Source organism: Melospiza georgiana, chromosome 5 (assembly GCF_028018845.1).
Source record: "Melospiza georgiana isolate bMelGeo1 chromosome 5, bMelGeo1.pri, whole genome shotgun sequence".
Lineage (NCBI taxonomy): Eukaryota > Metazoa > Chordata > Aves > Passeriformes > Passerellidae > Melospiza > Melospiza georgiana.
The window spans coordinates 32758595-32786026 of record NC_080434.1 but is presented as its reverse complement, the minus strand read 5'-3'; the positions used below and the strand labels follow the sequence as shown (position 1 = coordinate 32786026).

Below are 27432 nucleotides of genomic sequence, written 5' to 3'. Positions count from 1 at the left end.
GAAACTCATTCTTTTGATGTCATTCAATGAGTTTTCCTTGGGCATCTTCTAAACTTCAAGGACCCTTTTCTTTCTCGAACGCCTGAAAAGCAGGACTAGCTTGACCACCTCTGTAGAATTTAATGGTTTGGTGAAAGGGCCTTTTGGGGGGCAGGGGGGGTGGGGGTGATTTGTGTAAGCAAAGAGAGAAAGAAAATTTGGCAGCCTGGCTATCAAACAGGGGGATAGCCAAACCCAGGTGTGCCAAACTCACTCAGCTCCTAATTTATCCAGGTCTAAAAAGCCACTTTTTCTTACTCAAAATACTCAGGGCTTCTCTTAGTCAAGGCATTTCTAGATGGGATATGCCAGTGAGCAATAACTGTGTTATGGAGCTGAGTAAAGACATGAATGGTGTTTCAAGAAGGAAGTTCCATCCAGAAAAGGGAAAAGCACCTGGGTATTTTTACCCAGAAGGGGAAGAACACCAGATACCTGTAACAGGTTATTGGTGTAAGTGTGTCTGCAGGTTTATACTTTTTGTCTGTGTGGTGAGGTGGCTGAAGGAAAACACGTGAAGAACATGGAGTTATCCTGCAGAGCTGCCCCGATCCGGGGGCAGCCTCCTCTATGTCTTTATACACACTTGCAAAAAAAAAAAAAAAAAAAAAACAACCCAAAAAAAAACCTTTCGCAAGTCACAAACAATTCAGGATTCAACTAAGAAAACACAGAGTGAACCATATGGCCAGGGTGGCTCGAGTTGGCTGCATTTTCCTCCAGACAAAGAAGGGATTGAGAGTTGAAGGAAAGGAGAAAAAAACCCAACTTTCCGGCTGATGAAGCTGTTGTCTGGAGGCAATGATCCCAAATCTCAAGGCTTTATTCCAGGCTCCGACTGAGACGTGATATGTCATATGATTAGCATCTTTCATATTTACAAGAGTAGTGCAGGCTGCCAGTCTTTAGAGAAAGGCGAGAGAAAGAAGGGGCATATGCTGAAATGGATTTAGCATTTGAAAGAGAGAAAAGAGAGCGGATAAATACACTTAAACGAGGATTTAGTTTTACTCCCGTTGAGTTCTAATGGCTTGTTGATTGAGATTTTAGGGAGCCGGGACAGAGGTGTCAGCAGTAATTTAAAAGCGCCTTTCAGCCCTCCCCCGGCGGAAGGAGCCAGGGCTGCCCTCTCAGGGCGGAGCGGTGCTGCGGCCGCAGTGGCGGGCTGGCGGGAGGGGCGCATCACCGCCCGGGCGGCTCCCTCCGCCGGGCGCGCGGCGCCATCTGGCGGCGGCGGAAGCTGCGGGAGCCCTGAGGGGACCGGGAAAACCGGGAAGCAGAGCGGGAATTCCCGGTGAGTCGGGCACCACTGCAGCACCGCTCACAAACGCCGTCCAGTCCAGCCTCGAACACGTACAGGCACGGCACAGCTCCTCTGGGCAACCTGTGCCCGTGCCTCACTGGTACTCCCATGGAAGAATTCATCCCCAATACCCCAACCCATTCCCCCTCGTCCTGTCACTCCCCGCCCTTGTGACAAGTCTCTCTCCAGCTCTCTTGGAGCCCTCAGAGGCGCTGGATGGTGCTTAAGATGTTTGCAAAAGCTGCAGAAGGGGCCTTTTAAGTGTTATAGCCAAGCTCTTCCTGGATGTCACCTACCTGTAAACATGAGAGGTGACAGAATTGTTCTAAAATACCATGGTGTTTTAATCTAAAGAACAGTGAAATACCATAAATATCATTAACTACACTGTAAGCATAAAAGGATTTCATTTCTCAAGCAGAAAAAGCCACTCTATTTATGGTTATCAACCAAATAAAGTCACTTTAATAATTTTTAGTCTTATGACCACAAGGTCAAACAGAAGTATCAATGCACTGAGAGCCAAACAAAAATACCCCAACATTAAATAAATATTAGATTACAAATTACCAGAGCTATTGCTATAGACAAACAATTATGATTTTGTTCATAAAAATCAACACATTTTATTTTTCCTTTTTCTTGCACTGTTCTTCTTCCTCCCGGTTCTCCAAGTAAGACTTGAGAATGTCATTTAGCTGCTGCTCACACTGGCTTGCATGTTGTAAGCCATTTTCCCATCCTAGAAGCAGCAATAAACAGAGTAATTACATCTCTCTCTACAGCATCCATCATGGAACCAGCCCCTGGCAGTGCCAACATCTATTTCCCCAAGAGTATTGCCTGGCTGTGATATTTCTGCTTGGAAAATGGCTCTGTGGAGTTCAGTCACCAAGATGCTTTATTTGATGTCGGCCAAGCAGGTAAAGTTGTAAACTGTACCTGTGCAACTTGCACATTCTTGCAATATATTAGATTTTAAGTGTAATATTAAACACCGGAGTTTATACATAAACTGATATGAATATAGTGGTTGCTCTAGTGTACACATCATATATTTTATATATTATTATAAACATTGTAAGGTGTATTGTACATAGTGTAATTAAAGATAACAAGGTGCAGGTTTCAAATAGCCCAGCAAAGAAGCTCTTACCTCTGCAGTGGTGAATTACTCTCCCCCACAGCCTGTTCCTGCTCAGACAGGGCAGACTCCCCACAATCAGCAGGTGCCTCTTGGCCCTCGTTAGTGCCACGTTCATCCTCCTCTCCGAGTCTATGAACCCAAAGTGCCTGGTCCTGACACAGGACAGCACAATGATCTCCCTCTCAGCACCTTGGAATGCATCCACCGTGGACACCTGCACAGGCTTGACCTCAAAAGCCTCGGAGTGAACCCCACTGAGCAAATTCTGGATCTGGGGGCAAAGAAACAGGGAAGGGGGTGAGTTTGGCTATTCAGAGTACATTTAAGAGAAGGGCTTTATCGATTTTTGTTACTGATTTATGACACAAACCTTATACATTTGTGATTTATAAAGGGTAATCACGCCAATATCAGCTCCTTCTATTCCACTTGCAATCAGAGACTGGATGAGCTTGACTGTAAAATGAGCTTCTGCCATGTTGTAAAAGCTGTTGTCTCTTTCAATCTGGGAAGAGGGAAAAAGATTCCCAAATTAGCTCTCACCAAAAATGTAAAAAAGAATGGAATGGAGGGAAAATGACAATATTGGCTGGTTACACAAGTGGTGCTGAGGAGCTCACCTGCTCCATGCCATGGACGCTGTAAAAGCAGAGCGTTGGCAGCCACTCCAGGAGAGGAGCCCTGTCCCCCTGGGAGATGCCATCGATGAGGTGCCCGCTGTAGAAGAGCTCGTTGGCGATGGCACTGAGGGCAGGGTGGCAGCGGTACTGCGTCCGGAGAACAATGGGCTCGTGGCCCTGAAGGATGAGGACACAGACATTAGGGCTGGCATGGAGCTGGGAGCAAGCTGGGCTAGGGGAACCTGTCCCTGTCTGTGGTGGGGGTGACCTTGAGGTCCCTTCTACCCAAACCATTCTGTGATTTTAAGGTATTTTGCAGTGCTGAAACCCTGATCCTCTGACACCTGGAATTGCCCATGTGACCTCAGGGCAGTTACAGTTCCGCTCTCCACATTCCCAAAGGTGTGTTCAGCAGCACCTACCATTAAGCAGAGTCTGTCAAAGAGGGTCTGCTCCAATCCCTGCTCATGAACACTCTCAGACCCTTGGATAGTTGGTGGCAGTTGCTTGGGGTCTCCAACTAGGACGAGCTTTTCACACTGAAACCTAAATAAGAATGTGAAAAAACCAGTGTTCTAAAAAGGATGTTAAAGTGTTCATAACCAAAGTGTGTGCTTGTTTCTGTATCACACTGCTTCCCATCAGCCTCCCTCCTCCACCCCAGTTTAATAACACCTAAGGACAGGCTCTATTTGAAATCACTCTTCCTGCTGCTAGGGTGTTCCTGGGCTCACAGAGGTGTGGAGTGTGGCCCTGCTGGGAGCTGGTGCCCCTGCTGAGGCCCCTCAGGTACAGGAGGGCTGTACCTGGCGATGGGGAGCAGGGAGGCAGGCTCAGTCATCTGGCTGCACTCATCCAGCACCACCACAGGAAACCTGAGCGCCTTCAGGCAGGGGAAGGGGCAGGCAGCACACGTCACTCCAACCACCTTCACCTGCCAGCAGCGAGGAGAAAACAGGCAGGCAAAAAGTTGAAATAATTTCATAGTTCATCTCTGTGCAGCACCTAACTAGAGCAGGAGAATACAGCTAAATTTTTTTCTAGAAACAGGACACTAAGCTATACCTGTGCAATCAAACCTAAACTTCACTTTGTATTTCAAAACCAGGAGTTTTGAATTATAAATTCCCAGTTTCCATGTGCTCAGCCCTGTGGATAAGACACAGTAAATCTCTGCTTTCCCATCCCATCTCTTTGACTGTACCTGTTGCAGAATAGTTTTATTGGTCCCCAGTTTATGCTGCTCAATGCTCTTCCTGACATACATTTTCTCAGCTGGAGTCAAATCCTCTTTCAACAGAGCAAGCAGCTCTTTCAGCTGCTCGTTTTCATTTCCTGAACCTGCATGTAAACTTCAAAGATGATTTTGTAACATACATTGCAGTAACCGAAAACAGCAGTGCTTGGAAAAATAACCACACTTGATAACAATGTATTAACCTACCCCAAATTGCTTCAGATCCCTCAAAGAGGTTTCTTACCTATGGGGAAGAATTGCTTTCGTGATTTTCCTTACACTTCCCACTCTTATAAAATCCTCAAATCCAAGCTCGAGCAGACTTGAAAGAAAAAGAGATGATAAACATTACAGAAAGGGAAAGATGAAATCTTTAGAAAACTTTAAAAGTGGTTTCAAAAGACACATCAGAACACTCAGGAGTACAAACTTCAGTGATCACTGAGATGAAGTACCTCAGTAATTCAACAAAATCAACTACCTCATCATGATTTGATGCCTTGATGATTCCCCTCTCATAGTCTTCCATATGTATCTTCCCTTCCTTTTTCCTTCCAAACCATGCATTTATTTCATGCTAAATTTTCACAAATCTGATCCCCTCTGCTCCTCCTTCCCCTACTGGTACATCCATCCCAAAGATCCCTGAGCAGTACTACTTGGTCCTGATGGATTTTAATAGCATATTTGATGAGAGCAGAGCCTAAAGTAGTCTTCTGTAGATGTTTTATGTACCTTTCACCCTTTTAACTGTGCAAAAGAGCTGAGGTACAATTAAAGTCTGTGTGTGCCACTTTTTAGGGAAACAAATCAATCTTTTTGATGTGTTTTACAGGAAATACCAGCACAATTACCACTACAGTGTAAGTGCATTATTGGTTTTGGAAAAAGAACCATAAAAGCCTCAGCAACCTACCCCAGCAGGATCCTGTCCACAGCAACGTTGGTGGAAGAAGCAATGAGGAGTTTCCATGGAGTTGCCCTCGGACCCTCTGTAGCTTCACTGCTTTCAAAGAGCTGCACGAGGAACAAGATGACCACAGACAGCAAGTAGCTCTTGCCAGCTCCAAAAACACCTGGGGTTTTGGAAGAAAAAGCCCAAGTTACAAGTGAGAATTTCCTAGAAATCAATTGCTTTAACTTCAGTTATGCTGTGATTCCTCGAAAATAATTGCATGGGCTTGCTTACACTTACAAAAACAATATATAGTTGTATTAATAAGTAGCTAATACATGATAAATAGCTAATACATCATAAAAAGTGGTTTGCATATGAAAAGAAAAAAGCTGAAGACAATAAATAATTCTGATTTTATGTATAGGTATTTCTAGGCAAAACCTCCTATGCTTCAGTGAAATCCTGGAAAAGGCAGAGTGAAAATTTAATTTAATTTAGATTTAATTTCAAGGGGCAAAAGCTCTGTGCTGACAGAATGGATGTATTAATGACACAGTATCAGAGAGGCTGATTCTGGCATTCTAGATTGATGGCATTTACCATTAATCAACATTTGTGCAAAGCTACAACAGCAGGAAATATCACAATTCTTGGCTGTGTACCACGTATGATTGTGATGGGGAAGCTCTGATGTTCCTCCCCTCCTCTGGGCTTTTCACAGGTCATCATCTGAGCCACGTGAATCAGCGATGCTGCTTGGTCTGGGTTCAGGGAGAACCTCTGGATCATCTCTTCAGCCACTCCCATTGCCACTTGAGAGCTCACAGGGCCAGACATCATGGAGCACTTCACACTCATGGCAGGTGGAGTGAATTTCCTTTTGTTGACTCTTTTTGTAGCATTTTCAGAATCAAAATTCCTAGGAAAACAAAAAATACCCAGAAGTAGTGATATGATACAATTTGTATCTCCTGGTTCTGATATTCCTGCACTGGACTGCTCACAGTATCCCAGGACAATAACTCACATTTTCAGGAGATATGGGATCAGTGGTAATGTGGATGGATTGAAGTGCTCCTCCATGTTCCTTAGGGAGGCCAGCTCACCACTGGCATTACACACCAGCAAGGCATGAACACACACTGCAAGGGCCACAGAGAAACAAAAGGAGAAAGGAGTTAATAGAGCAGAAATTGCAAATCAGCTAAAGAAATGAATTATAAAATGCCAAAAGAGTTATTAACTGATTTTATCTTCTCCATTTACAAAACAAAACAACCCCAAAGCTTTAACTTAATTCAACAGCAAAACCAACAAAACCAAGAAACTTTTGCAGTCACAGACTTAATACATGGCTTTTTATAAAAAAATAAATTTTCCAGTGAGTTGTTTGAGGTTTCTGCATTTTGTTTTTTAAGGACAGTAAAAAAATATTCCTTTTACTTACACTTTGACAGTCAACTTGCATTGTACATCATATTACATAATTTACTACTTTCCTCATATTATTCTCATTTCTTCCCCACCCATTTGCAATTTGCCAGCTACTTTGCAGGTTTAACTGCATTAATTAATGTATTCAAATTATATATTCAAACACACAAGGAAAAAAAATACTGTGAATTAAATCGTGTGCAAGGTTTGAGAAATTCTCAAATTCTCAGCAGCTTATCCTTCATTGCTAGCTGGATTTTTCCTTAGTTGTTTCCCACAGTTCTCAATGTGGCTGTGAAACTCACTGTTGGATCTCCAGTTGGAGGGACTGTAGCCTTTCAGTGGTAGCAATTCTATCTCATTGTTGGAGGATGGTCCAAAGAAAGCACTGCTTGCAATGAAAGTATCAATGGGATCAAAGTTCAGAGTCTTGGAAACAACCCAGATGTCATCTGCCAAAAACAATTCAGAGTCCTCATCAGCCTCTCTCACTGCCACCTTGGAAATCTGATGTTTAAGGTGTGCTCACCTTTGCTGTAGAGAGAAGAATGCTCCTTTCTGCTTAGCTTTAGGTATAATTTGGGTTTGGAGTCACCATCAAAGCTGGCAGGTGTATTCATAAATTTCTTGAACTTACTGTACCTCTGTGTTGGAATTTCAAAGGCTTTCCTGGGAAATTTTAATTAAAAAAAAAAAAAAAAAAAAAAGGAAAAAGGTATGTAAAACCATCAGCACACTTTGGATTCAGCACCAAAAATAAGAAACCTCCATTTATCTTGACTGCAAAATCCTCTCATATCCAGCCACAATTAAATTGTTTCCTCTACAGTTAAACAGCACAGAATAGCCTTTGAGATGACTTCTGGCATTAAAATTAGAATCTTGAAGAGAAGAAATCAAATTCTCCTACTGAGGATTAAATTAACAAAGTCCAAATGCAACAGTTCTGACACTAAGCAATTGATCACGTTGCTGGTCAGCAGTTTTGATTCCTGCTAAAAACAAATACCATTGCTATAAATATTTTTCCTTCAGTAATTTAGCTCTTGCACTTCTTTACAGAAAGAAATCTTGACTCTTTAAATGTAGAGAAAATGTGTTAAATCCTGCTGAAGTCCTGGGCTACTGGAATATTCATAAACCTTGAAGTGGCACGGCATTTGAGGATACCTCACCAAAAGCTGGCATTCCTCATAAACAGCAATCTTTTGACTCCTGAGGTATGTCCCAATACTTTTTGTGTCGTGGAGCACTGCACCGGGTCTGGATTTTGTCTGTGTGGGGTTCACATCTTCAATCCACTTGAAAAAGGAGCACTGCTCAGCTTTTGGGGCATCACAGGCATAGAACAAACGACCCTGCAAGGGAAGGGAGGGGAAAAAAGTCCATGAGCACCAAAACAAGGAAGAAAAAAAAGAGAAAGCAATGGATACTTTCACCCCCAAAGTGTAAAAACCACAAGGAATAAACAGCACCTTGTTTTGACCTTCTTTTTTAACCATCACCAGCTTAGCAGGGTGCATGTGGTTGCAGAGTGGGGCACAGCTTCCTTGGCCCTGGCTTTGCCCATCTTTCACCGCAGTGTAAAATGATATGTCCACCTTGGAGAGGGCATGGTGCAGCCTCTGGGCCAACTCAAACAGCATTATGTTCAATTGCTCTTGGTGGGGAAAGGACAACAACAGAATCATTAGCACACACTTAAAATGCTTACACAGCTACACAAAATCCAAACAAATCTATTTCCATTGGAAAATTTCCATCCCAAATCAAAATATTTCATCTGAGTCCTAAAAGAAACCACGTGACCTGAAAAATCCACTTATTCCAGGGAAAAAAAAAAAAAAAAGGCTTAGGTATCTTAAGACTGGAAAACAGCCCTGAGGTTACAGAGTTGAACAGTGTGTACTGTCTTTTTGGCTTGCCTCTGCAATTTTGAATATAGACTAAATATATTTCAGTAGAAATATAAAAAAAATGAAATGCACCCTGCTGTTTTAATAGGCAATGTTTAAAATGACAGCATTTCACAGAGCAGAGACTGACCTGTCAGAGCAGCTTTAAAAACCTGCTTGTAGTGAGTGTGAGACTGAAACACAGCTGGGATGGAAATCTTTCTTTTAGGAAGATTGGTGTGTTTCACTTTATCCACAGGAGGAAAAGACAACTCAGAAATTGTTATGTCCTAAAAAGACCCAGGAAAATAAACCATTAAAAACTGTAAGACCTTGAATGAGGAAATTGCAGATTTGTAAAAAACACTAGAAGTTTCCCTAGAGCTTGGGCTGCCATTTAGGATGCACCATGAGGTTAAAACTTCCTCCTTGCCAAACAGCTTGCATTTATAATAACACAGATAATACTTCCAAAGGCTTTAAAATAAATGTTATGTAGTTCAAAATCACGTTTTTCACCACTAGGCATGGGGAAGGAGCACACAAACCCTATTTTCAACACCATTTTTGCACAGAAATAAATGAACTATAAGTGTCTTCATAAGCTTTTTAAGTCTGGTATATGGATTTAACACATACATATATTTGTATAAAAACACACACAATGTGTATACCCATGTATATGTTAAATATCTTAGTTATTTCCTTTCTCTGCTTCACACAAATACTGTAGTGGACAGTTTTATAGAACCAAAAAAACTTGAAAAAAAAAAGAAAGAGTCAACATTTTCTTCAACTCTCAAAACCATTTGACAACTTAAAAAACTTAACTTGTGGCTGGTTTGGTGCTTCAATTTGCCCAATTTGCTCCATCTGCCTACTGATCACAAACACATGTGCTAAGTGTTTAGGTGCTTATTCAGTGTCATAACTTGACTTTTACACAACTAAAACTGAAGGAATTTATAATAATTTGAAGTCAGAGACTATGACTTGAAGCAAACATTGGTGTTGTTTAAAATGATGCTGATACCACAATTAAGAAAAACCCACAATTTCTTATCAATCAGAGATGTCAAAACAGCCCAGCACCTTTTCTTTCATCTTCTTGCCATTGACAATCAGATTAAAAATCTAAATCTGGCACTGAACTACCTTTACAAAGGATTAGTCGTGGCATGTGACTAATGTATTAAAAATACATTAAAAATTAAAAAATACATTAAAAATATAAGACATTTTTGGTGTCACTATGCAATCCTACTGACTAAACCTGCAGGCAATGAGATAAATGCAGCCCCTGTGGCCAGAGCACCGTGCTGGTGTCAGTGTCAGTGACAGCCTGGTACACACCTGGCCCTCTCCAGTTCCGCCGTGGCAGCTCAGGTGACTCAACACCTTTTGTGCGGCCGCAGCCAGCGGTGCCTGCGCTAAGTGCAGGGCGAGCTCGTTCCCCGGCGGCACCGGACCTGCCCCCGCAGCCCCGGAGCGCTCCCCGGGCCGGCTCCCGGCCGCCAGCGGCGCTGCAGGGCTGGCAGCGCTCGGATCCGCGGCTCTGCTCTCTCCTGGCTCAGCCGCCGGCATTCCCAGCACGCTCCGGGCACAGATATCATCCTCCTCCTTCCCTTCAGCACTGTTTTCAGGGTTCAAATCGCTCTGAGCACTGCTTTGATACTTCAGCCACTTGCTTTGTCTGCCTTGGGCAGTCACATCGGGGAGCACTGGTGGCACAGATCCCCTTTGTCCATCTTCCGTGCACTCCCCGAACACAGAGGTGTCAGAATTCCTGTCCTGGGGGCTGGGAGCACTCCTGGGAAATTCCACTGACTGGCTGCACAGATTGCCTCCTGAAGAGTCCAAAGATTGCTGGAAATGCTCACTCTCAGAGGGGCAAAACATGGCAGGAATCTCGTGGGTGGCAGGAACAGTGACAAAGGGAGCTCGTGTTTTCATTGTGGGCTTCAGTGCTGGCAGGCTGCATTCCTGTGCATGGCTCGATTTCTCCTGGGCTGTGGGGAAAATACAGCTTACAAGCAACCTGGGGCACCCAGGGATGGTGTGGGAATACAAAAAATTAGAGGGTTTTGGGGAAAGCTGCAAAAGGCAGGCCTCTGATACAGCAGAACTGTAAGTAGAGCTGAAGCAGCAGCCATGAGATAAGTCAGCAGAAAATTATTTCAACTGTAGAAAAAGCAAGGGCAAATAGAACAATGGCCTGTGTATTAATGCTTGTCTGAATAGCTCTCTAAGCTGCAGCAAGTTTATCTAGCAAGCTATTAGGAAGGTTAAAGCTTAATAATGGAGCTCTGTGCATTGTGTTTTAAGGCTTACAAACAGGTCTTTTATTTGAAATAAGCAAACATTGTTTAACCAAAGGTACATGTGCTCATGGTGATTAGATAGAACTACTGTCAATGTGCTTTTGCTTTGTGTGATTGGTCAAGAAGCTTATAAAGTAAGTTGTAACATTAAGTTTTTTGGCCTGCTGCCTGGAATGTGAGCTGCTAGCATCTTCCCATTGTCATAACCATGTAATGAGACTGATGCTGAAAAATAAACAGCTCGAGGCACTTTGCACAGCAGCCCCATCTGTAAAGAGCCCCCCTTGCCAGTCAGATGGCACTTCTGATGTACCAAAAGTAAGGAATTCTAAATTCTTCCTTCTACACCCTCCCTGGCAGCTGGGAAGCTCTCTGGATTGCTCCTGTGCAGTATTACACTAAATGATGGACTTTGTGTGATTCTTTTAATTAGTTTGTTTGATTCTTTAAAATTTCTTTGAAAATATTTTTTTTTAATTTCTTTGAAATCTCCATATTCAGAACACATGTAGCCATTCTGCTTGTATAAAAGACCTACTATTAAATTAAACATGGTTGTATTTTGGAGGTCATTAATCTGATGTCACTGACATCTGCCAACTAGAAAAAAACCCATTTTAACATTTGCTTTTTTTCCAAAAGATAACCCACAAACCTATGAATTGACATTGAACAACACAGATAAATAAGCTGTCACTACCAAAAAAGCATCCTTTTGACTACATTAATTATCATTAGTGACAGTTATAGAGAAGTGTCAAATGGGAGAAGGTCAGAGGACAGCTGAATATGGAAGAAAACTCAAAGCAGGTAAATAAAAACATAGGGATCATTTAGAAACTTAGCTTACAGCCTTCTTGCCCCCAAACTAGAAGCTGATTTTTCTTTATAAAACTAAATCCATCTAATCAAGTCTCCTTCAGGAGACTATAATTGGCAGAGTAACTGTCTGTGATGGCCCAACTCATTGTGCTTCAAGAACTCTCAGAGATTTTCAGCTAAAACACTGTGAGGTGCCAGTATAACCCTGTAAATTCTTACTGAAGAAGAAATCTGGGAGTTGTGGTTCACTGGGTAAGAGCCCATGTGTCAGGGGCTCCTGGAGGTCTCCAACAGGCTCCTCATTTCCCCAAGGTGGAGAAATTGCACAGTCTGGATCAAGTGGGGAAGCCACTTCTGGTGAAATCTACAGGTGAAGAATTAACATGGCAGGTTAATTAACATGACTGAAAAAATCCCTGGTTACAGCTCTTTCATCACCATTCTCTCTCTCATCATTCTAAACAATGAGATCTCTCAGAGTTGAGATAAAATAGCTCCAAAAGTAAGAAATTGCCACGAACACACAGGAAATAAAGCCAAAAATGTTTGCAAGAGCCAGTCAATCCCCACCTTGCCAGGCTTCCAGGCAGTCCACTGTGCTCGTCTCAGGTCAGGGGGTGGGTGTGACACTGTCCATGGTGGCACTTCAGGGTACACATCCAGTGCCAGTGCTAGGAAAAACAGAAGAGCTGAAGTCATGCAGAAATTTTGAGGCCAATCACTGCCCTTGTCCTTTTACTTTCACTTACAGGACTGATTTATTCCTGGCTCTTCAATAACATCAGGCTTCACTTCAAAATTCCCTTCTCTTACAATGTCAACATCATCCTTATGAAGGCTCCTGGAACCTGGAGACTTCATTTAAAAAAAAAAAAAAAAAAAAAAAAGCCTAAGCAAAAACTTAGTAGAAATTAAACTGCTTATCTTCTTTTTTTTCAAAGTGCAACTGATCAAAGGAGCAGAAAAAACAAAGTGACACATTGTGAAGTTCTATGACAAAGGTAAGTAAAAATAATTGGCTTTTATATGATTGTAGCAGTTTAAAAATGAACTATTTTCTATCCTAAATTGACAAGATACTTTCTTGCACTAAGGTTAGTATGGATAACTGAACAAAAAAAAAAAGTTTTACCTGTCTCAAGTCATAAAGGTCATAATGCCTTGAAAAGAGGGGTGAGAAAAATGTCTCAGCTGCCAAGTCCACATTGTCTGGGTGCTGCTGCCATCCGTGCTGGGAGCATGGAGCTCTCAGCATCACCTCACTAGCTGCTGATCCTTTCACTTGGTACCCTTGGAAGGCAACATGCTGCACAATGCATGGAATTATCACTGACAGCAAGGAAAAACTGCTCTGCAACTAGCTACAGTCAGTACAGGTATTTGTTACACATACAACAAAAATAACCTGTTGACTCTGCAGAAGAGAAACAAAAAAAAGATCTGGGATTTTTTTCCCTTGTAATTTGAGTTTTAAACTCTCCCTGAAAACATTAGTACAGTCAACTGTACTAAAAATAACAAATTTCATTACTAAAATTTTATTAGGACTTAATGCAATATATTGCAACTAGCAAAGCATTGAACTGAAATTTAGGAAACACTGTTAATTATACTTGAGTTCCACAGCAATGGTACCTTTGGTTGCCAGTCAGATGGCCCAGGGTCCCTTTGGGCTGCTGCTATTGGTACAATATATGCATCTGTCTTCTGTAATAAACTGTCCACACAGTTGGGCTGCACAGGAAAGTACCAAAAACTAGTTAGTCTAACAATTTAATAACCATTTAAAGTGAAAATTTAGGCTAAGAAATGTGTTGTATTTATACAAAGGAAGCCTTTTCAGTTACAGTTTTTTATTTGGAAGCCATCCATGACAGGATAAGAAACCATGTTTTTCAAACAGAACAGGAAAAAGAAGATTTCTAAAATGTTTCTGTAAACTTTAGATTGATTGAAAAGGAAAAAAGGCTGTTAAAAGCATTTTTTACATAACAGGATAAAAATCAATGTGAATTAACAAACACAAACAGTTTTCCCAGTGTATTTCAACCTAAATGCTAAAATTCCAAGGAGAGCCATGCATTTAAAAAGCTAGTGGGGGAAAAAAAGGTGGTAAAAGATGGGGTAGGGAAGGAGAATTACCAGACATATTGATGGGATATTAAAAATTATTAAATACCACACTTTTCATGAAGTTTCTTGTCATACATGAGGCCTCCTGAATATTGTCAAGATGATATCTTCTATTTATTAACAGCTTCATAAACAATGCCTCTAAGCAATTTATAGCTCAACTTTTATGGTTTCTAACCCAAGAATTTTATTCCAGGAGCCAGGTGGAAAATGAATTTATCTTGTACAGATAAATATATGTAGTCAAAAATTGGTTACCATCAGGGCAGGAGAATCAAAGTATGAACAGGAAGATGCCTGTAAACTTTCTGAGTAAGGCATTTCCGTAAACTCTTTTATAGCTACAAGAGATGGAAAAGCACAATGAGTTACAGTCAATAGTCTGGGGTTTTTTACATGAAAACATCTGAATATTTACAGGTTTGCAAACCTTACCCATGCAACCCATGCACAGTTAGGATTTAACTGAATGAGAGCAAACAGACTTGAAGCTCACAATGTTGCTTTAAACAGCACAAATTGCACGAGGGAACCTACATAACACAGCACTCTAAAAAAAGTATTGCTAAATGAGGAGAAATGAGAGAAATCAAACAGGTATAGACATACAGAATCCAGTTTGAAATAGAAGCTGACCTAACCTTGATCCTTCTCAAGGGGTTCAAGTGTCTCCTTAGGAGGGCCTGTTTCACAGCACATGCTGGTGTTTTCCTCCATCCTTTGCAAGCTCTCTAATGCTGTGCTATGCTGTGTCAAAGCTCTCAGAAGAGCAATGTCATTCACCAAATCAGGGAATCCTGAGCAATTCTCAGCCACTGCTGTGCATTTCAGGCAATCCACCCCTATTGTCTCTCCTTGGCAGGCTTCACGAGAAGCAGTTCTGCACTCTGCATTTTCCAGCACAGTTCCTCCTACTGCTGTTTCCTCTGGAGATGAACAACCTCCTCCTAAAGGATCTGATTTCTGTGACAAGGCCAGCAGAGGGCTGCCTGGTTTCATGTCACCACTCCTAGCAGCCCAGAAGTGCTCTGAGCCAACATCTGGGGATTCCATACATCCAATCTGTGTAACTCCTCCCTCAGTCTTTTGGTCCAAGGGAGAAATTATTCTGCTGGGAGAAATACCTGTGAGACTTCCAGTGGCTTCAGACAGCCTGGTTTCAGGGTGACATTCATTAACACTGGTGTCCCCAGGCAGGAGATCAGAGTGCTGCTTTTTCACCCAGGATGTGCCACTGATGGTGAGTGCTGCACAGCCATCCAGATCCTCCTCTTGCTTTGAGCCTTCAAAACTTGACTGACTCTCACTGATCTCTTTTATGTTGTGTCCATCCCCTAGAAGTTCCACTTGGGTTTTGGTCTGGTTTGCAGCATCTTCTGCAGCTCTCCTGGCATCACTGTCACAAAGCTGGGGTGGTGGACCCCCCTCTCCATCAGATTTGGAACATCTGATTTCATTTTTGCTTTGTGTCTCTACGTCACAGCAAGAATGAGGCTTCCAATGAGGGCTCAAGGCAGCACCCTGTGCTACATCTCCTCCCTGGGAGCTGCCTGGGCTCCATGAAGGTGTGTCTCCCTCAGAGAATCCCTTCCCTTCTCTCTCACACACATCTTCATTGTCCATGTCATTAAAATCAAAAGCCTCCATTAGGTTAAAGCTAACCTCCATCAGTTCCCCATCAGGACTACAGCCTGTACCCTGCAAACTCAACTGCTCCTTCCCAAGTCCAGCTTCAGCCAATGCCACATCCCCAGAGAGCTCTGGGTCATTAGACAGTCCCTCTGAATTTTGCCTTGGTTGAAGCTCACTCTGCATCTTCACAGAGCAATTCTCCCTAAGCCTGTCAGTCCCTGAATGCTCCCTGTATCCAAAGGGATGGCTTTCAAAGGTGGTTGGACTTGCTGAAGGTGAAATGTCACCTGAGGATGGGACAAACTGACTGTCACTCATTCTACTTACAGTGGACTCAGGTAGGAAGCAACTACTTGTGTTGCAGTCACCTTGTAAATCTTGACTTAAATAATTTACCTTTTTGTCTTGTCTGTGTCCTGTGACTTCTTCACCACAAGGCTGTTCAGCTGAATTTGGAAGTGCTAGAACATTCCAGTCCTTTGTATCATTTACATTTCCCTGCACAAAAGGCAGGTGCTGGGTATCTGGAACGAGTCCTTGGGCAGGGTCACCTGAAAGAGCAGGCAGGACAGGGCTTTTTCTGTCACATAAACCTGCATTTTGTGCTGCCTGAACCCTGGAAAGGCAGCCTGTGGCTCCAGATGTTTGCTCTCTGTGGTGTCCTTGTGCTGGTTTGGACTTGAGCAGAGCAATGATCTGTGCTGTGCTCCTGATGTGGTGGGACACTGCCCCAGCACCAGTGTGCCCAGTGAGGAGAGGAGATTCCTGCTTCCCAGCCAGCTGATGGGAGTTCTGCCTCTCTGTCCCCTCCCAGCTGTCACTGAAGGGAGAAGAAAGCAGGGAGGACACAGACATTTGTTCTCTACCATTGTCCCTGCACCCCTCTTCCTGACTGCCTGCAGAGGGATTTGTTCCTGCATCCTTCCTGCAAACCGTGGAAAACAACGGAGAGCTGATGTAAAACTGGGATGGAAAACTCCCTTGGCACCCCTTAGATGAGGGCAACACTGCTGCTTTTCCTTCATCTTCCACAGCTGGTGTTTTCTTCTCAGCTTGGCGTGGCCCTTGGAACCCCTGGGAGAGAAATTGGCAATTAATCCATGTTTTGTAATCAGATGCTGAAAATGGAGCACACTGCATTCGGATCAAATGGCCTGGGAATGTATTCTGATCAAATCCATGAGGATTCCACAGGTGCACAGAAACAACCTTAAGCCCTTGTGATTTTTACTGTAGGCAACATCCATCCTGCTAAACCAAATCTCCTAAATGTGGAAAAAATACATTCTGGGTTACAGATCAAAAAAAAGGGGGAAAAAAAAGAAAAAAGGAAAAAATGAAAAAGGAAGGAAAGAAGAGAAGAAGGGAAGAGGGGAAAAAAAGAAAAAATATAAAGAAAAAAAAGACAGGAAGAAATTCTGTATATATTTCCCATTCATGCAAATATGTGTCCCTTGTGTTTTACACTGCATATAAACATGAGACATAAAATTTGGAACAAAAACTCACCGTAAACTTCCTTTTCAAGCCAACAGGGAGATGTCTTGGGGGTAGAAGAGCAGGTTTGACACCATTTCTGTCCACTGCTGGAGTTTCTGCTTGCTTTGGCTGCTCTTCACTCACTTTGGCTGCTTCAACTGTGATTAAATATCGCTCACTTTCCAAATCATCTCCAGGAGTCACCTGGAAAAGGGAGAGCAGCAGTGTGTACCTAACAGTACTGTACAAAAAACAATATTATATAGCTTTATTTTTAAAAACATACAGTCTTTTGAGTACTTGTATGTAAAAAAATTCAGCTGCTTACACCTAGTATATCACAAATGCCAGATAATACTTTTATTTATACATATATTGTAAAAAGCAGTAGCACTTAACTTCAATGATTATTTCATTTATCACTGTAATACACTGCTTTTACCACAGAGGAAGAAAAATTCCATGAAAGCTTCTGGACAAACAGTAAGATCTGGTAATTAGTAAAAGCTGTTTTCCCTTTCCATTATTTGCACTGTAGCAGAGTTCCATATCAGCCACTAGAAAAATTCCTCTTTTGGCTACCAAACAAGTGTTTGGAATGCTGCCTGAAAGACCAACTACAACCAGACATAAAAACAACTCTGAACAAAAGATACCTGAGATTTTATAAAAATACTCTCCAGACATTGTCCTTTATCATCAAACAAGGTAGCCTGCAAAATACAAAACAATATTTTAAATAACCACACATTTATTTCACAAATCAACTAGACTGCCACTGGCAGCAGCAGATATTAAATCAGTGTTAAATCTGAATTTTCACCTGATTTCTGCCAGTTCTAACCCTCAGAATTCCATCTTGCCATGTTTTTGATTTCTTCATCTTTTGGTGAGTGTATAACACCTGTTTTAAATATGTAAAACATTGAAAAAACAAGAAGTAAGCAAATGTTCAAGTATTTCAGCAGCTACAGTTTTTAAACTTAATTCCACAGTGTTAAAAATCACTCACAGTAAATTCTTGAGAGGCCATTGCTTTGGCAACACAGATACCCAACAGGTTACTTCACAAATATCCACACCTTCCCACAGCCAGAGAGACAGGGAAATGGCCAGGATGTAGCAGAGCTGTGAAGGAAAAGTGTGGACAAAAAAAATTCTTACTTTTTCTCCTCAAAAAGAAAAGATAATTAGATGCAAGACAGTAACAAACCAGTGGAGTAGAGCTGCTGTGAGCATTTTAAAGAGAAACCTCAAAAACAATCTAACAGACTGCTGTTAAAAAAGAAAAAAAAATCTTTTTAATAGATGTCAAGATGTTTTACAGCTTTTAGACAAGCTCATTCATTTAAATGAATGGCTGGCGTCGCTGAATAATTCAGAATTACTTGAAATAAAATTCCAGAAGTTTATTTGCAGAAAAAAAAACCAAAAAAACAAATCCAAAATAGCAGAGAAGCTGTTACCAGAATGATTTTGTCCCAGGTGTGGAGTTGCTCATGCAAAAATAACTGACTTCCCGTGGAGCCAAACCTCTTTGCATATTTGAAATTAGACCATGAGATATTTTAAAGTAAATTTTTATATTGAATTTTAATCTATAAATATTTGGAATTAATATTTAAGTATATTATATATTTATGTAAATATTAAATAAATGTTATCGATAAGTATAAATATTTAGAATTAATACTTAAGTAGATTATATACAATACATATATAAATATTACATAAAATATTTAGAATTAATGTTTAGGTATATTATATATAATACTTAGATGAAATTCTGATTTAATATTTTAATATAAATATGTTATGTTTAATACTGATATATCAATATATAACATGATATATATACTTTGGATGGGTGAGGAGCAGTTTATATGACGGACAGGGGAAAGATTCGCGCTGTTTCTTATGGCTGCCAGCTCCTTAGGCGCTTCACAAGGTGGCAATCCTTGGACCCGGTTTGAGGACAGAGTTTTATTCCCTGAGTTCTCAGAGCAGCCGGACGGACGCGAGCCCCTGGGGAGCTCCCGGGGAACGAACGCCGCGGGCAGCGGGACCGGCCGCTGTCACCGGCGCTGCCTCCACACAGCCAAAGGGACGCACTCCACACCATCCTCCCAGCGGGATGCCCCGAGGGCCCGCAGCCCGCCACCCCTCCCGGTGTGCCGGGCGGCCGCCCCGCTCCTACCCAGCGGCTCCAGCACGGGCTCGGGCTCGGGCACCGGGAGCGGGACGGGGATGGCGGCGCCGGCACCGCCGCCTTTACGAACTTCCCGCCGCCGCGCCCGCGTGACGTCACCACGCCCGCGCCGCCCCGCCGGGAGGAAGTCACGTGCGCCCAGAGCCCGGCGCGCCCCCGACGCCGCTGCGCACGCGCGGGCGCCGCCGCGGGGCTTTTTTTTTATTTATTATTTTTTTTTCCCCTTGGAAAGCCGGGGAGCGCGCAGCGCGTCTCGCGACGGGAGCGGCGGGGACGGAGGCAGAGCCGGAGCCGCAGACGGGCTGGGCGGAGCCGAGCCGGTGTGGCGGCAGCAGCAGCAGCAGCAGCAGGTCAGCGGCCGCGGAGGGGCTGTGGGTTGGCCGGGTGCAGCGGTGGCGGCGCAGGCAGGGGGCGCTGTGGGCCCCTCAGCGCCGTTCCCGCCGCCCGCCCGCCCGCGCGCGGAGCTCCCCCCCCACCCCCTGACGCCCCCGCGCGCTCCCCTCAGGGCCGGGGCGGGGCGGGCCCGTCGGGCCCCTCAGGTCACCGCAATGGAGCCCTGAGCCGCGCTGTGCCCGCCCCCCGCATCCTCCTCTCCCGGTGCCCGCTGATCCCGACCTGTGGGGCGCCTTCCTGAGGGCTGGCCACTGCCCCCGGGCGCTGAGGTGGTTCTGCCCGCAGGTGACTCTTGTGCGTGGTGTCGTGTCTTGGCGCCTGGTGAAATGAGGAACTCGTGCTGAGGGGGCTTTGGGCCCCTCAGAGTTAGTCTGTGCTTGTTTTTTTAAGTGTTGTGTCGGTATAATCTGTAACTCCCTTCAGCAGTGACACCTGCAGTGGTCAGTACCTGGTCGTTGGTAAGTGTGTGGTGCTCAGGCTTCTCAGCATAAGTCAGAGCTAGAAAAATCTATTTCACATTGTGGTCTGCCCCTTACTTGAGGAGTAAGTAAGGTGAAGTTTTCCCATAGATTTTCAGTGGTTTTGGTCTAATGCAGCAGCTACCTGGGCCGCAGAACGCTTGGTTTTTGTAACCACCTCCACTCTGCTTCCCTGTACTTATTCCTTCTGTTTACCTCCAGCAGCTCTGCTGCCTGTTCAGTTCCCCAATCACCTGGTTGTCACCACAGGGAAGAACCAGAAATAAGTTCTTAAAATTCACTTGTGTTTCTTGAGGGTGAGATATTGTGAAGAAATTGGGCTGTCCTTTTGGTGTCGTACAGGTGAATCCACCCAATCAGAGTCTGGTGCTGGCATATATTTTAATTATAACTACAGAAACGACCTCTGAGATTAAGTGCAACCTTTGGCTGATCCCCACCTTGTCACCCAGACCACGGCACTAAGTCCCACGTCCAGTCTTGAACAGGAATAAATCCACTTTGCCCCTCCTGAGGTGCCAGAGGGAAGGGCACAACCAGCACCCAGGGATCTCTCTAGGTGTGGGAACAGCTTTAACACTCATCACTGTCAAGTGGAAGCTAAGCCTTTTCTGCCTGTGGGCATACCAGTTTCATGAAATCCATGGAATGCCTTAAAACTGCAGATTAAAATAATGCATTGGTTTCATTCTGTAAAATGGGAGGGGAAAAGTAGAAGTTTTTCTGGTTTTAGGTTAAGAAATTTTTGCTGGCCCCCATGTATTAACTCCTGTCCTTTGTAACCTTACTTTGCATAGAGAGACGTTTCAGGGCAGGGCAGGAACTTCAGCCTGCAGCTCTGCCTGTGTCTGTATTGGTGTCAAATGTTTCAGGATGTGTCTTTCTAAGTAGATTCAGGTTTGCTGAATACTTGCATTTATTCTGCAGTACATCCCTAGGGTTGCCCGTGATTCCACAAAAACATTTTCATAGTACACAAAGTATTTTGAATTCCTCTTTTTTTTTCCCTCATCCCATTTTACCCCATTTTAATTTTTAAAATACCAGAGGCAAAAAAACATTTGCATCCGTGCTTAAAAGCATAAATTATATTTTATATCTGCACCGTGTTTCCTCCAGGCCTTGTATTACAGTTGAATTTTATTCTGTTTTCCAGATGTTGATAATAATAGAAACTGGGGTTGTGTGTAGGTTAGCACTGAAATCTTTGGTTTTTATCGAGTCTATAGATGAGTGTGCAGCTGTGTTGTTTATTTGTTTATTTATTACGTCTTATCTTCGCTTTCCTGAAGTTCCTTCCTCCTGTTTAATTGTCCCCTCTTTTCTGGTTTCACACTGGCACACACAGGCACTGCGATTTTATTTCTTTTGGGGAGAATGTTCTTTGCTTTATCAGTGTGAGGTTTTGCCCCTGCTTTTGCTTTGCTCTGATTTTAATGTGTTTATCACAGTAGTGCTGGTAGTGTGAGAGTTGGCATGTGAGGAACACGGGCTGCCTTACACCCGGGCACGTGGGCATTGCTGAACTAATTACTGGGGTTTTATGTACCTATTAATCATTGATATTTGCTCTGACTCGGGAGCAGCTTGAAGTGCTTTCCTCAAAGCTTCGTTTGTAAAGCACAAAGTGAGAGGAAAGCCTGGAGTGCAGCTTGCAGCTGCTTTTCCCTGTTCTGGGAAGGAAGTCCCCGAGCTGAGTGACTCAGAATGCTTTTTAAAACAAAGCTGTGCTGTCCTGGGCCACACTGAGGTGTTGCTGCGGTCCCTGCATGCTGTTCAGCCAGGACAGACAGCCCGTAGTGCCATTTTACACTTGTGAGGCGCCTCAGTGCAGCCCTCAGCCGGTTACTAAAGGTGTTGCCTGCTGGTTATTAATCTGAAAACGCTGCTGTAGGCCTGGAGTGGAGCTTGAACTTGCTGAGCGTTTTACCTGCCTTATCTTTCCAAGGGTACTGCTGACCTTTCGCTATCTGGAGTCGGCAGCTCCCAGCGGGGGAGAAGCTGATCTCCGGCTGAGGAAGCCTCATTTGCACAAGAATTTGGGGGCCATTTCCATTTTGCCATCCTGTTGTCGAGGTGGGCTTCCTCTCTGATGGCTGCGCTCTGTTTCCCTCTCTGCTGCTGAAGTCTTTCATATGGTGATTGCGACATTAATGGCTTTAATTTTGGTGGTAATTTAATTTTCCAAAAGCTGTCTGCTTCTGGCAGCGCCGCATTGTTTTGCCGGTGTGAAATGAGGTACTGAAGTGGTGACTGGCAGGTCTCAGCTACAGCGAATTGAAACACGAACAAAAGAGATGAATCGGTGCAATAAAACGGTTTTATGTTTTTCAAGATGAATCTGTATAGCAAGTCACTTGGTTCTAGGTAGGGTTTATTCTCCAGGGGCCTGTTCTGGAGTTGTGACAGACCCGGGGTTGCCATTGGGGACTCTTTATTGACCTACTGCTCTTGGGCAGGGCTTTGGTAGCTGCTGGAGTGAGTGGTTTGCATTTTTGACATAATAAAGACAGTTTTGTAAAACCAGCCTTACTGTTAGCAGATCTGCCACGATCCAGGCTAATACGGGGTTAGCTCTGAAGTGTGAAGTGCTCCTGGATTTTGTGTGTGATCTTTCTAGTGGTTTGTAGTGTGAGTTAAGGAGAGTGGAGAAAGAATTGTGTATCTTTTTTCAGTTCTTAGAAAAGCATGTTTATGAGGAGGGAAATTACCTGCTTTTCAGCTTCTGTTATTGTAGACTCTTTTTTGCAAGTAACTTGCTTTTCTGATGACAGGGCAGAAGATTAAACCAGAACATTTACTCCTTGAAAAAAAACCCTTTTGTGTTTTTAAAATTATATTGATGTCTCATTTGGCAGAATGACAGGAATGGAGACCGAAACAGAGAGAGACAAAGCCATGGAAGAAGAAAGCACCGAGCAGAAGAAGGAAAGAGAGAAGAAGAAGAGGTCAAGAGTTAAGCAGGTGCTGGCAGATATAGCCAAGCAAGTGGATTTCTGGTTTGGTGATGTCAATCTCCACAAAGACAGATTTCTTCGAGAACAAATAGAGAAGTCCAGAGATGGGTGTAAGTTTATTTTCAGTATACTTCAGTAAACACTTGAGTTTCACTTTGTCCTTCCCTGTATTGCTGGCACCAGTGACAGGTTATTTTGAGGTGTGTTTCTTCTCCTGGGAAAGGCAGGAGTTCCATGCTGGGAATCAGCATCAGCAGCCCAGGAGGTAGAACCTGTACTAGATTTAAAAAAAATTCATTTGTTCTTGCTCTCCTCCTGTCCTGTCAACCCTAGGTCAAAGACATCTGCCAGGGCAGAAATGACTGTTTGGGAGACCTGATTTTCAGTGTCCATTCTTACATAATTTTAAGAACAAGGCATGAAACAAGAGTAATTTTGCCCTCAGAGGTACTGAACTTGTCTTGCAGGGTAGATAGATGCAGAAATCAAAATGTCACTCGAATATGTTGTTAAGCATAGGAATTTTGTTAATTTTCTCTCTACAGGTTTGGTGAGAACTTGTGTATTTGTTTCTAGGGTTACTGTGAGTCACTTCAGACAATTTTTTGTGGTTGGTTGAGCTCTTCTAAGGGCCCCCTTAAATAATTACTGAAGTAATAAAGAGGTAAAAATCACTCTGCATTTTCTAGAGATACTAGGCATGTGTAAATTTTTATTAAGACTAGTGCTACATTATTTTCTGTCCAGGTTTTAGCAGCATGACTGGTTAAAACTGAGGTGCAAGCAGGGGCTCTGTGTTGGCAGCACCAGGTTAAATACTCGATGAGTGGTTGAACGACAGGCGTATTTTCAATGCAAAATGTTTTTTGTGCTGTAAAACTACATCAGAAAAGGACATTTTCTTCCTTTCTTTTCAAAACCAGCAGTTATCAGTGGGGAGGTAAAAGAAAAAAATTCCTTTGATAGTGAGTGGTTAGCACAGAAGAAAACTAAATTTCACATGAAAACAAGTGCAGGAGAACACGTCACCTGATTTCATAATTACACTTTTTTTTTCCCTAGATGTTGACATATCACTTCTTGTTTCTTTCAACAAGATGAAAAAATTGACTACTGACGGCAAGCTGATCGCTCGGGCAGTTAAAAGTTCATCTGTTGTAGAGGTATTGAACATCTCACCCTTTGGATTTGCTGGTGCTGGAAGAGTTCTGCTGGGGTGCTGAAGTCAGCAATAATCTCATGGGAAATCCTTCTTTCTCCCTGCTTTCAGCTGGATTTGGAAGGAACCAGGATCAGGAGACGGCAGCCCCTGGGCGAGTGCCCCACGGACGTGGACAGTCGGACAGTCTATGTGGTGAGGCTGGCCTTGGGTGTGTCCCTGTCCCTTTGTTCCTAACTATGGAAACTCTGTTTGTGCATCAGAATTTTCCTTGGCTGCTGCTCATTGTGCATGTGAAAAACGCCAATCACTTGTTTGTAAAATTTTAAAAGTTTAATAGTAATAAAATGGTTATAAAAATAGTGCAATTAGAGTAATAATAATTTGGACAATTTGAATTAGGACAATATGAGACAATAGAGACAAAGAGTTACTGACCTCCGGGTGCCTTTTTCTAGGCATCACGAGCCCTTAAAAGCAACAGCCCGTTGCATATTCATACACTTCAGACATGATGCATAAATTCCATTCAAACACAGGATTCTGTCTGGTCATGTCAACTTCTTCCTCTGAATCCTAACAGCGCCTTCAAGGCGGGAAGAAGTTCGTTTCTTCTGATAAGAGGGCAATCAATGAAAGATTTAGGTGTGCTGTGGCTGTTATCTTGCTGCAAGTCCTTTCTTTAAAAAGTGTCCTACGTAGCATCGTTTCTATTTTAACATTTTTTTATAACCTAAGACTATATTTAACACACTACTTAAGAGAATGAATACAGCATTGCTTTCCAACAAAACACATATAATATTCATTTTAATATTTGCAAAAAGCCAGTCATAAAATATGCATTTTTCACAGTGCAGCACAGGTAAAACAAATTAATTCAGCATAGGCAGGTGAGCAAGAGCTGAGAGTGGCAGTGGCAAAAAAGGGCTTTGTTTGGTGCAGGGACTTCTTGTGCCAGCTTAAATGGTTTTGAATGCCAAGCCAAGTGCTGCTTCCCAGGCTGGAAAGGTGCAGTTTCCTTGCACTGAGCTATTGCTGTGTTCACTGGGCTTTTAAAATTCCGTTAGAGGTGCACCAGTGGTATTAAGAAATACTTGCTAATTGCATTAATGTAGTTGAAGCTTTCTAATAACAACTAAATTAGCTTCGTCAAACAGGATCTAGCTGCATTCCCAAGTTTATCAGGGTACTTTAAACAGCATTATCTCTTTAAAAGATCTGTTACTGTAAGTGCCTCTGCTTTTGTACACACACAAACACCATTCTTTTCAAGGCAGACTATACCTGAAAAATTTTAACTATCCTCCTAATAGCACACCTTGATACTGGCAGGACTGCCTAATTTAAATGAAAGTGGCTTGTGCTGATGGGATAAGTCTGCATCTCACCTTGGTATTTCAGCCAGGTCTGAGTGAAATGCTCTTACATTGTGGAGCCAACTGAGTGGTGGATTGGAAAGAAATCTGGTGGTTGAGCTTTTGCTTATTTAAACCCTGGGCAATTTTTTTACCAGATTTGAGGCCACTGTGGGATTTGCTTTGTCTCTATTTGCTTTGTCTCTATTTGCTTTTTATGACAGGTACAATTTTTGCTGTGTACCTGTAGCTGTCAGCAGCTGAGTTAGTATTTTCCAGACAGCGCTGAGTTTTCTGTGATAAACATACACAATAATCATGGCCAGAATGCCAGCCCATCCAGATAAGGAGGAGCTGACCTGCTCCGATGATTCCTTCCTTAACAAAAGCCCGGGAAAGGTGGTTGGCTTTTGTTTTTTTTTAAATACAATGTGCCAGACATAATATTTTCCTGGCATGATTACCGGGACTGCTTAGAACTCTGAAATACATTGTCTATATCATTTTTAGATAAGATATTTGAAGTTTTGAGTGACATTGTCCATAAAAAGCTTAAGAGTGTGACCAAATGTTTTGTAAATAACTGGTATGTGGAAATGGGGAGAGTAGAAGTAGCTCAGGTACTGCATTTTATATGCTTTACCACAGACTATTATACTATTAAAACTTGAACAAAACTTGAAGTAACTGGCTTTTCAATTTAAAGCCAAACTGTAATAAAATGTTTTTCTGAGGATGGCAAAGTTTATGAAAAAAGAAAATCTGAATGTGATAAGTGTTTCCCTACAAGGAGAACCTTTTAGTGCAGTAACTTGTGAAAAAGAAGTGAAATAGTGCCAACTCTGTTGTAGTTTAGGAATGAATTTGAGAGTGGGAATTGAGAGAGTTCTGTTTGGTCTAGTGAGATGTTGGTGTGACACGATTTCTGTGTGGCTGGGGAGGGGAAATGCTGGACTCAGACACCGTGTCTGCAAGCTGCTAAAACGTGTTGCTATATTAAGGACTTTATAGAAGTAAAAATCAGACAATTTTGTCATCCAAGAAGCTGCTGAAAAAGGTTCTGCTCATCTGACGGATTAAACTTGAAAATATTGGCTCCTGGTAAAAATTTTATCAGTAGTGATTCTTTACTGGCCTGCAGGAATTCTTTCTGTGATACCTTCCTGCTTTACCACCAATTAAAAAAATTAACTTGTGCTTTGCAGAGGGTAGTTCGAGACAAGCCAGTCTGGTATTTCCTCCAAGGTTTGAAATTTACCAAGAGATTTTGTGGTGCAAAGTCCAGCTGTGGGTGAGCTCTTGCTATCTGTCATGTGAAGAAGAGAAACATGTAAATGAAATAGATAATGTATTTGTTATAGAATATGAATGCTCAGAAATCTGTTCTCAGGTCACTTTTTGCTGCCTGGATACTTTGCCTCTCAACGTTTTGATATCAAACTTCAATTTATTTTTTTTCTCCTTTAGGAGCTGCTTCCCAAGAACGTCAATCACAGCTGGATTGAGCGGGTGTTTGGGAAGTGTGGTAATGTCGTTTACGTCAGTATCCCCCGGTACAGGAGCACTGGGGATCCAAAGGGCTTTGCTTTTGTTGAATTTGAAACTAAAGAACAAGCAGAGAAAGCCATTGAGGTGAGTGCTGCTGCCTCTGCTGCTGCCATTGTTCCTGGAGACACATTGAGATATGAACGCTGTGCTCTTTACTAGGTCACCCACTGAATCTTAGAGAAATTCCCAAAATATCACCATTTAAAAGCTTCACTTAACAGGAGTTAGCTCTTCTTTCATGTTCCCAGACCTACAATTCTTTAAAGATTTAATTCTATCAATAACCTGACAACTTTCAAATATGGTGGTTTTTTTGGTAAGTAATTTGGTTGGGTGCTCTTGGCATCTTTTACAGAAAGAGATCTCTGT

The 27432-nt window shown here is 42.7% G+C and overlaps 2 protein-coding genes across 4 annotated transcripts in view; one reads left to right on the top strand and one right to left on the bottom strand.

Moving 5' to 3' along the window:
• Positions 1 to 1854: 1854 nt before the first annotated feature.
• Positions 1855 to 18051, bottom strand: ZGRF1 (zinc finger GRF-type containing 1). The gene is made up of 28 exons (XM_058024863.1): positions 17973 to 18051; positions 17784 to 17864; positions 17617 to 17673; positions 16991 to 17164; positions 14491 to 16555; positions 14108 to 14190; positions 13352 to 13450; positions 12849 to 13022; positions 12466 to 12571; positions 12287 to 12387; positions 11936 to 12080; positions 9927 to 10582; positions 8725 to 8863; positions 8154 to 8338; positions 7849 to 8036; positions 7208 to 7347; positions 6984 to 7130; positions 6272 to 6386; positions 5907 to 6163; positions 5263 to 5422; positions 4591 to 4668; positions 4314 to 4461; positions 3916 to 4043; positions 3532 to 3655; positions 3110 to 3286; positions 2860 to 2994; positions 2499 to 2760; positions 1855 to 2084 (listed from the first exon to the last, which is right to left on the bottom strand). Exons 1-28 carry the CDS (start codon positions 17991 to 17993, stop codon positions 1969 to 1971), a joined length of 6261 nt encoding a protein of 2086 aa, XP_057880846.1. The 5' UTR covers positions 17994 to 18051; the 3' UTR covers positions 1855 to 1968.
• LARP7 (La ribonucleoprotein 7, transcriptional regulator) overlaps positions 12697 to 27432 on the top strand; it is a 29114-nt gene continuing 14378 nt past the window's right edge. The window contains exons 1-5 of one of the 3 annotated variants that reach the window (XM_058024864.1): positions 12697 to 12717; positions 22900 to 23108; positions 24061 to 24161; positions 24269 to 24352; positions 26983 to 27147. In XM_058024864.1, coding sequence (XP_057880847.1) covers positions 22901 to 23108; positions 24061 to 24161; positions 24269 to 24352; positions 26983 to 27147 — 558 coding nt within the window. In that variant the 5' untranslated portion in view covers positions 12697 to 12717; position 22900. Of the gene's footprint in view, positions 12718 to 19355; positions 19520 to 22899; positions 23109 to 24060; positions 24162 to 24268; positions 24353 to 26982; positions 27148 to 27432 lie in introns of those variants that run through there. The other 2 variants (XM_058024866.1, XM_058024865.1) reach the window with 2 other exon arrangements.

Coding starts and splice junctions, on each gene's coding strand:
- ZGRF1 (XM_058024863.1), bottom strand. CDS start 17,993: ATGGCCTCTCAAGAATTTACT. Junction 8,339..8,724: donor TTTTAAAGCTGCTCTGACAG/GTCAGTCTCTGC, acceptor TTCCCCACCAAG/AGCAATTGAACATAATGCTG. Junction 2,995..3,109: donor GCGTCCATGGCATGGAGCAG/GTGAGCTCCTCA, acceptor CCCTCTTCCCAG/ATTGAAAGAGACAACAGCTT.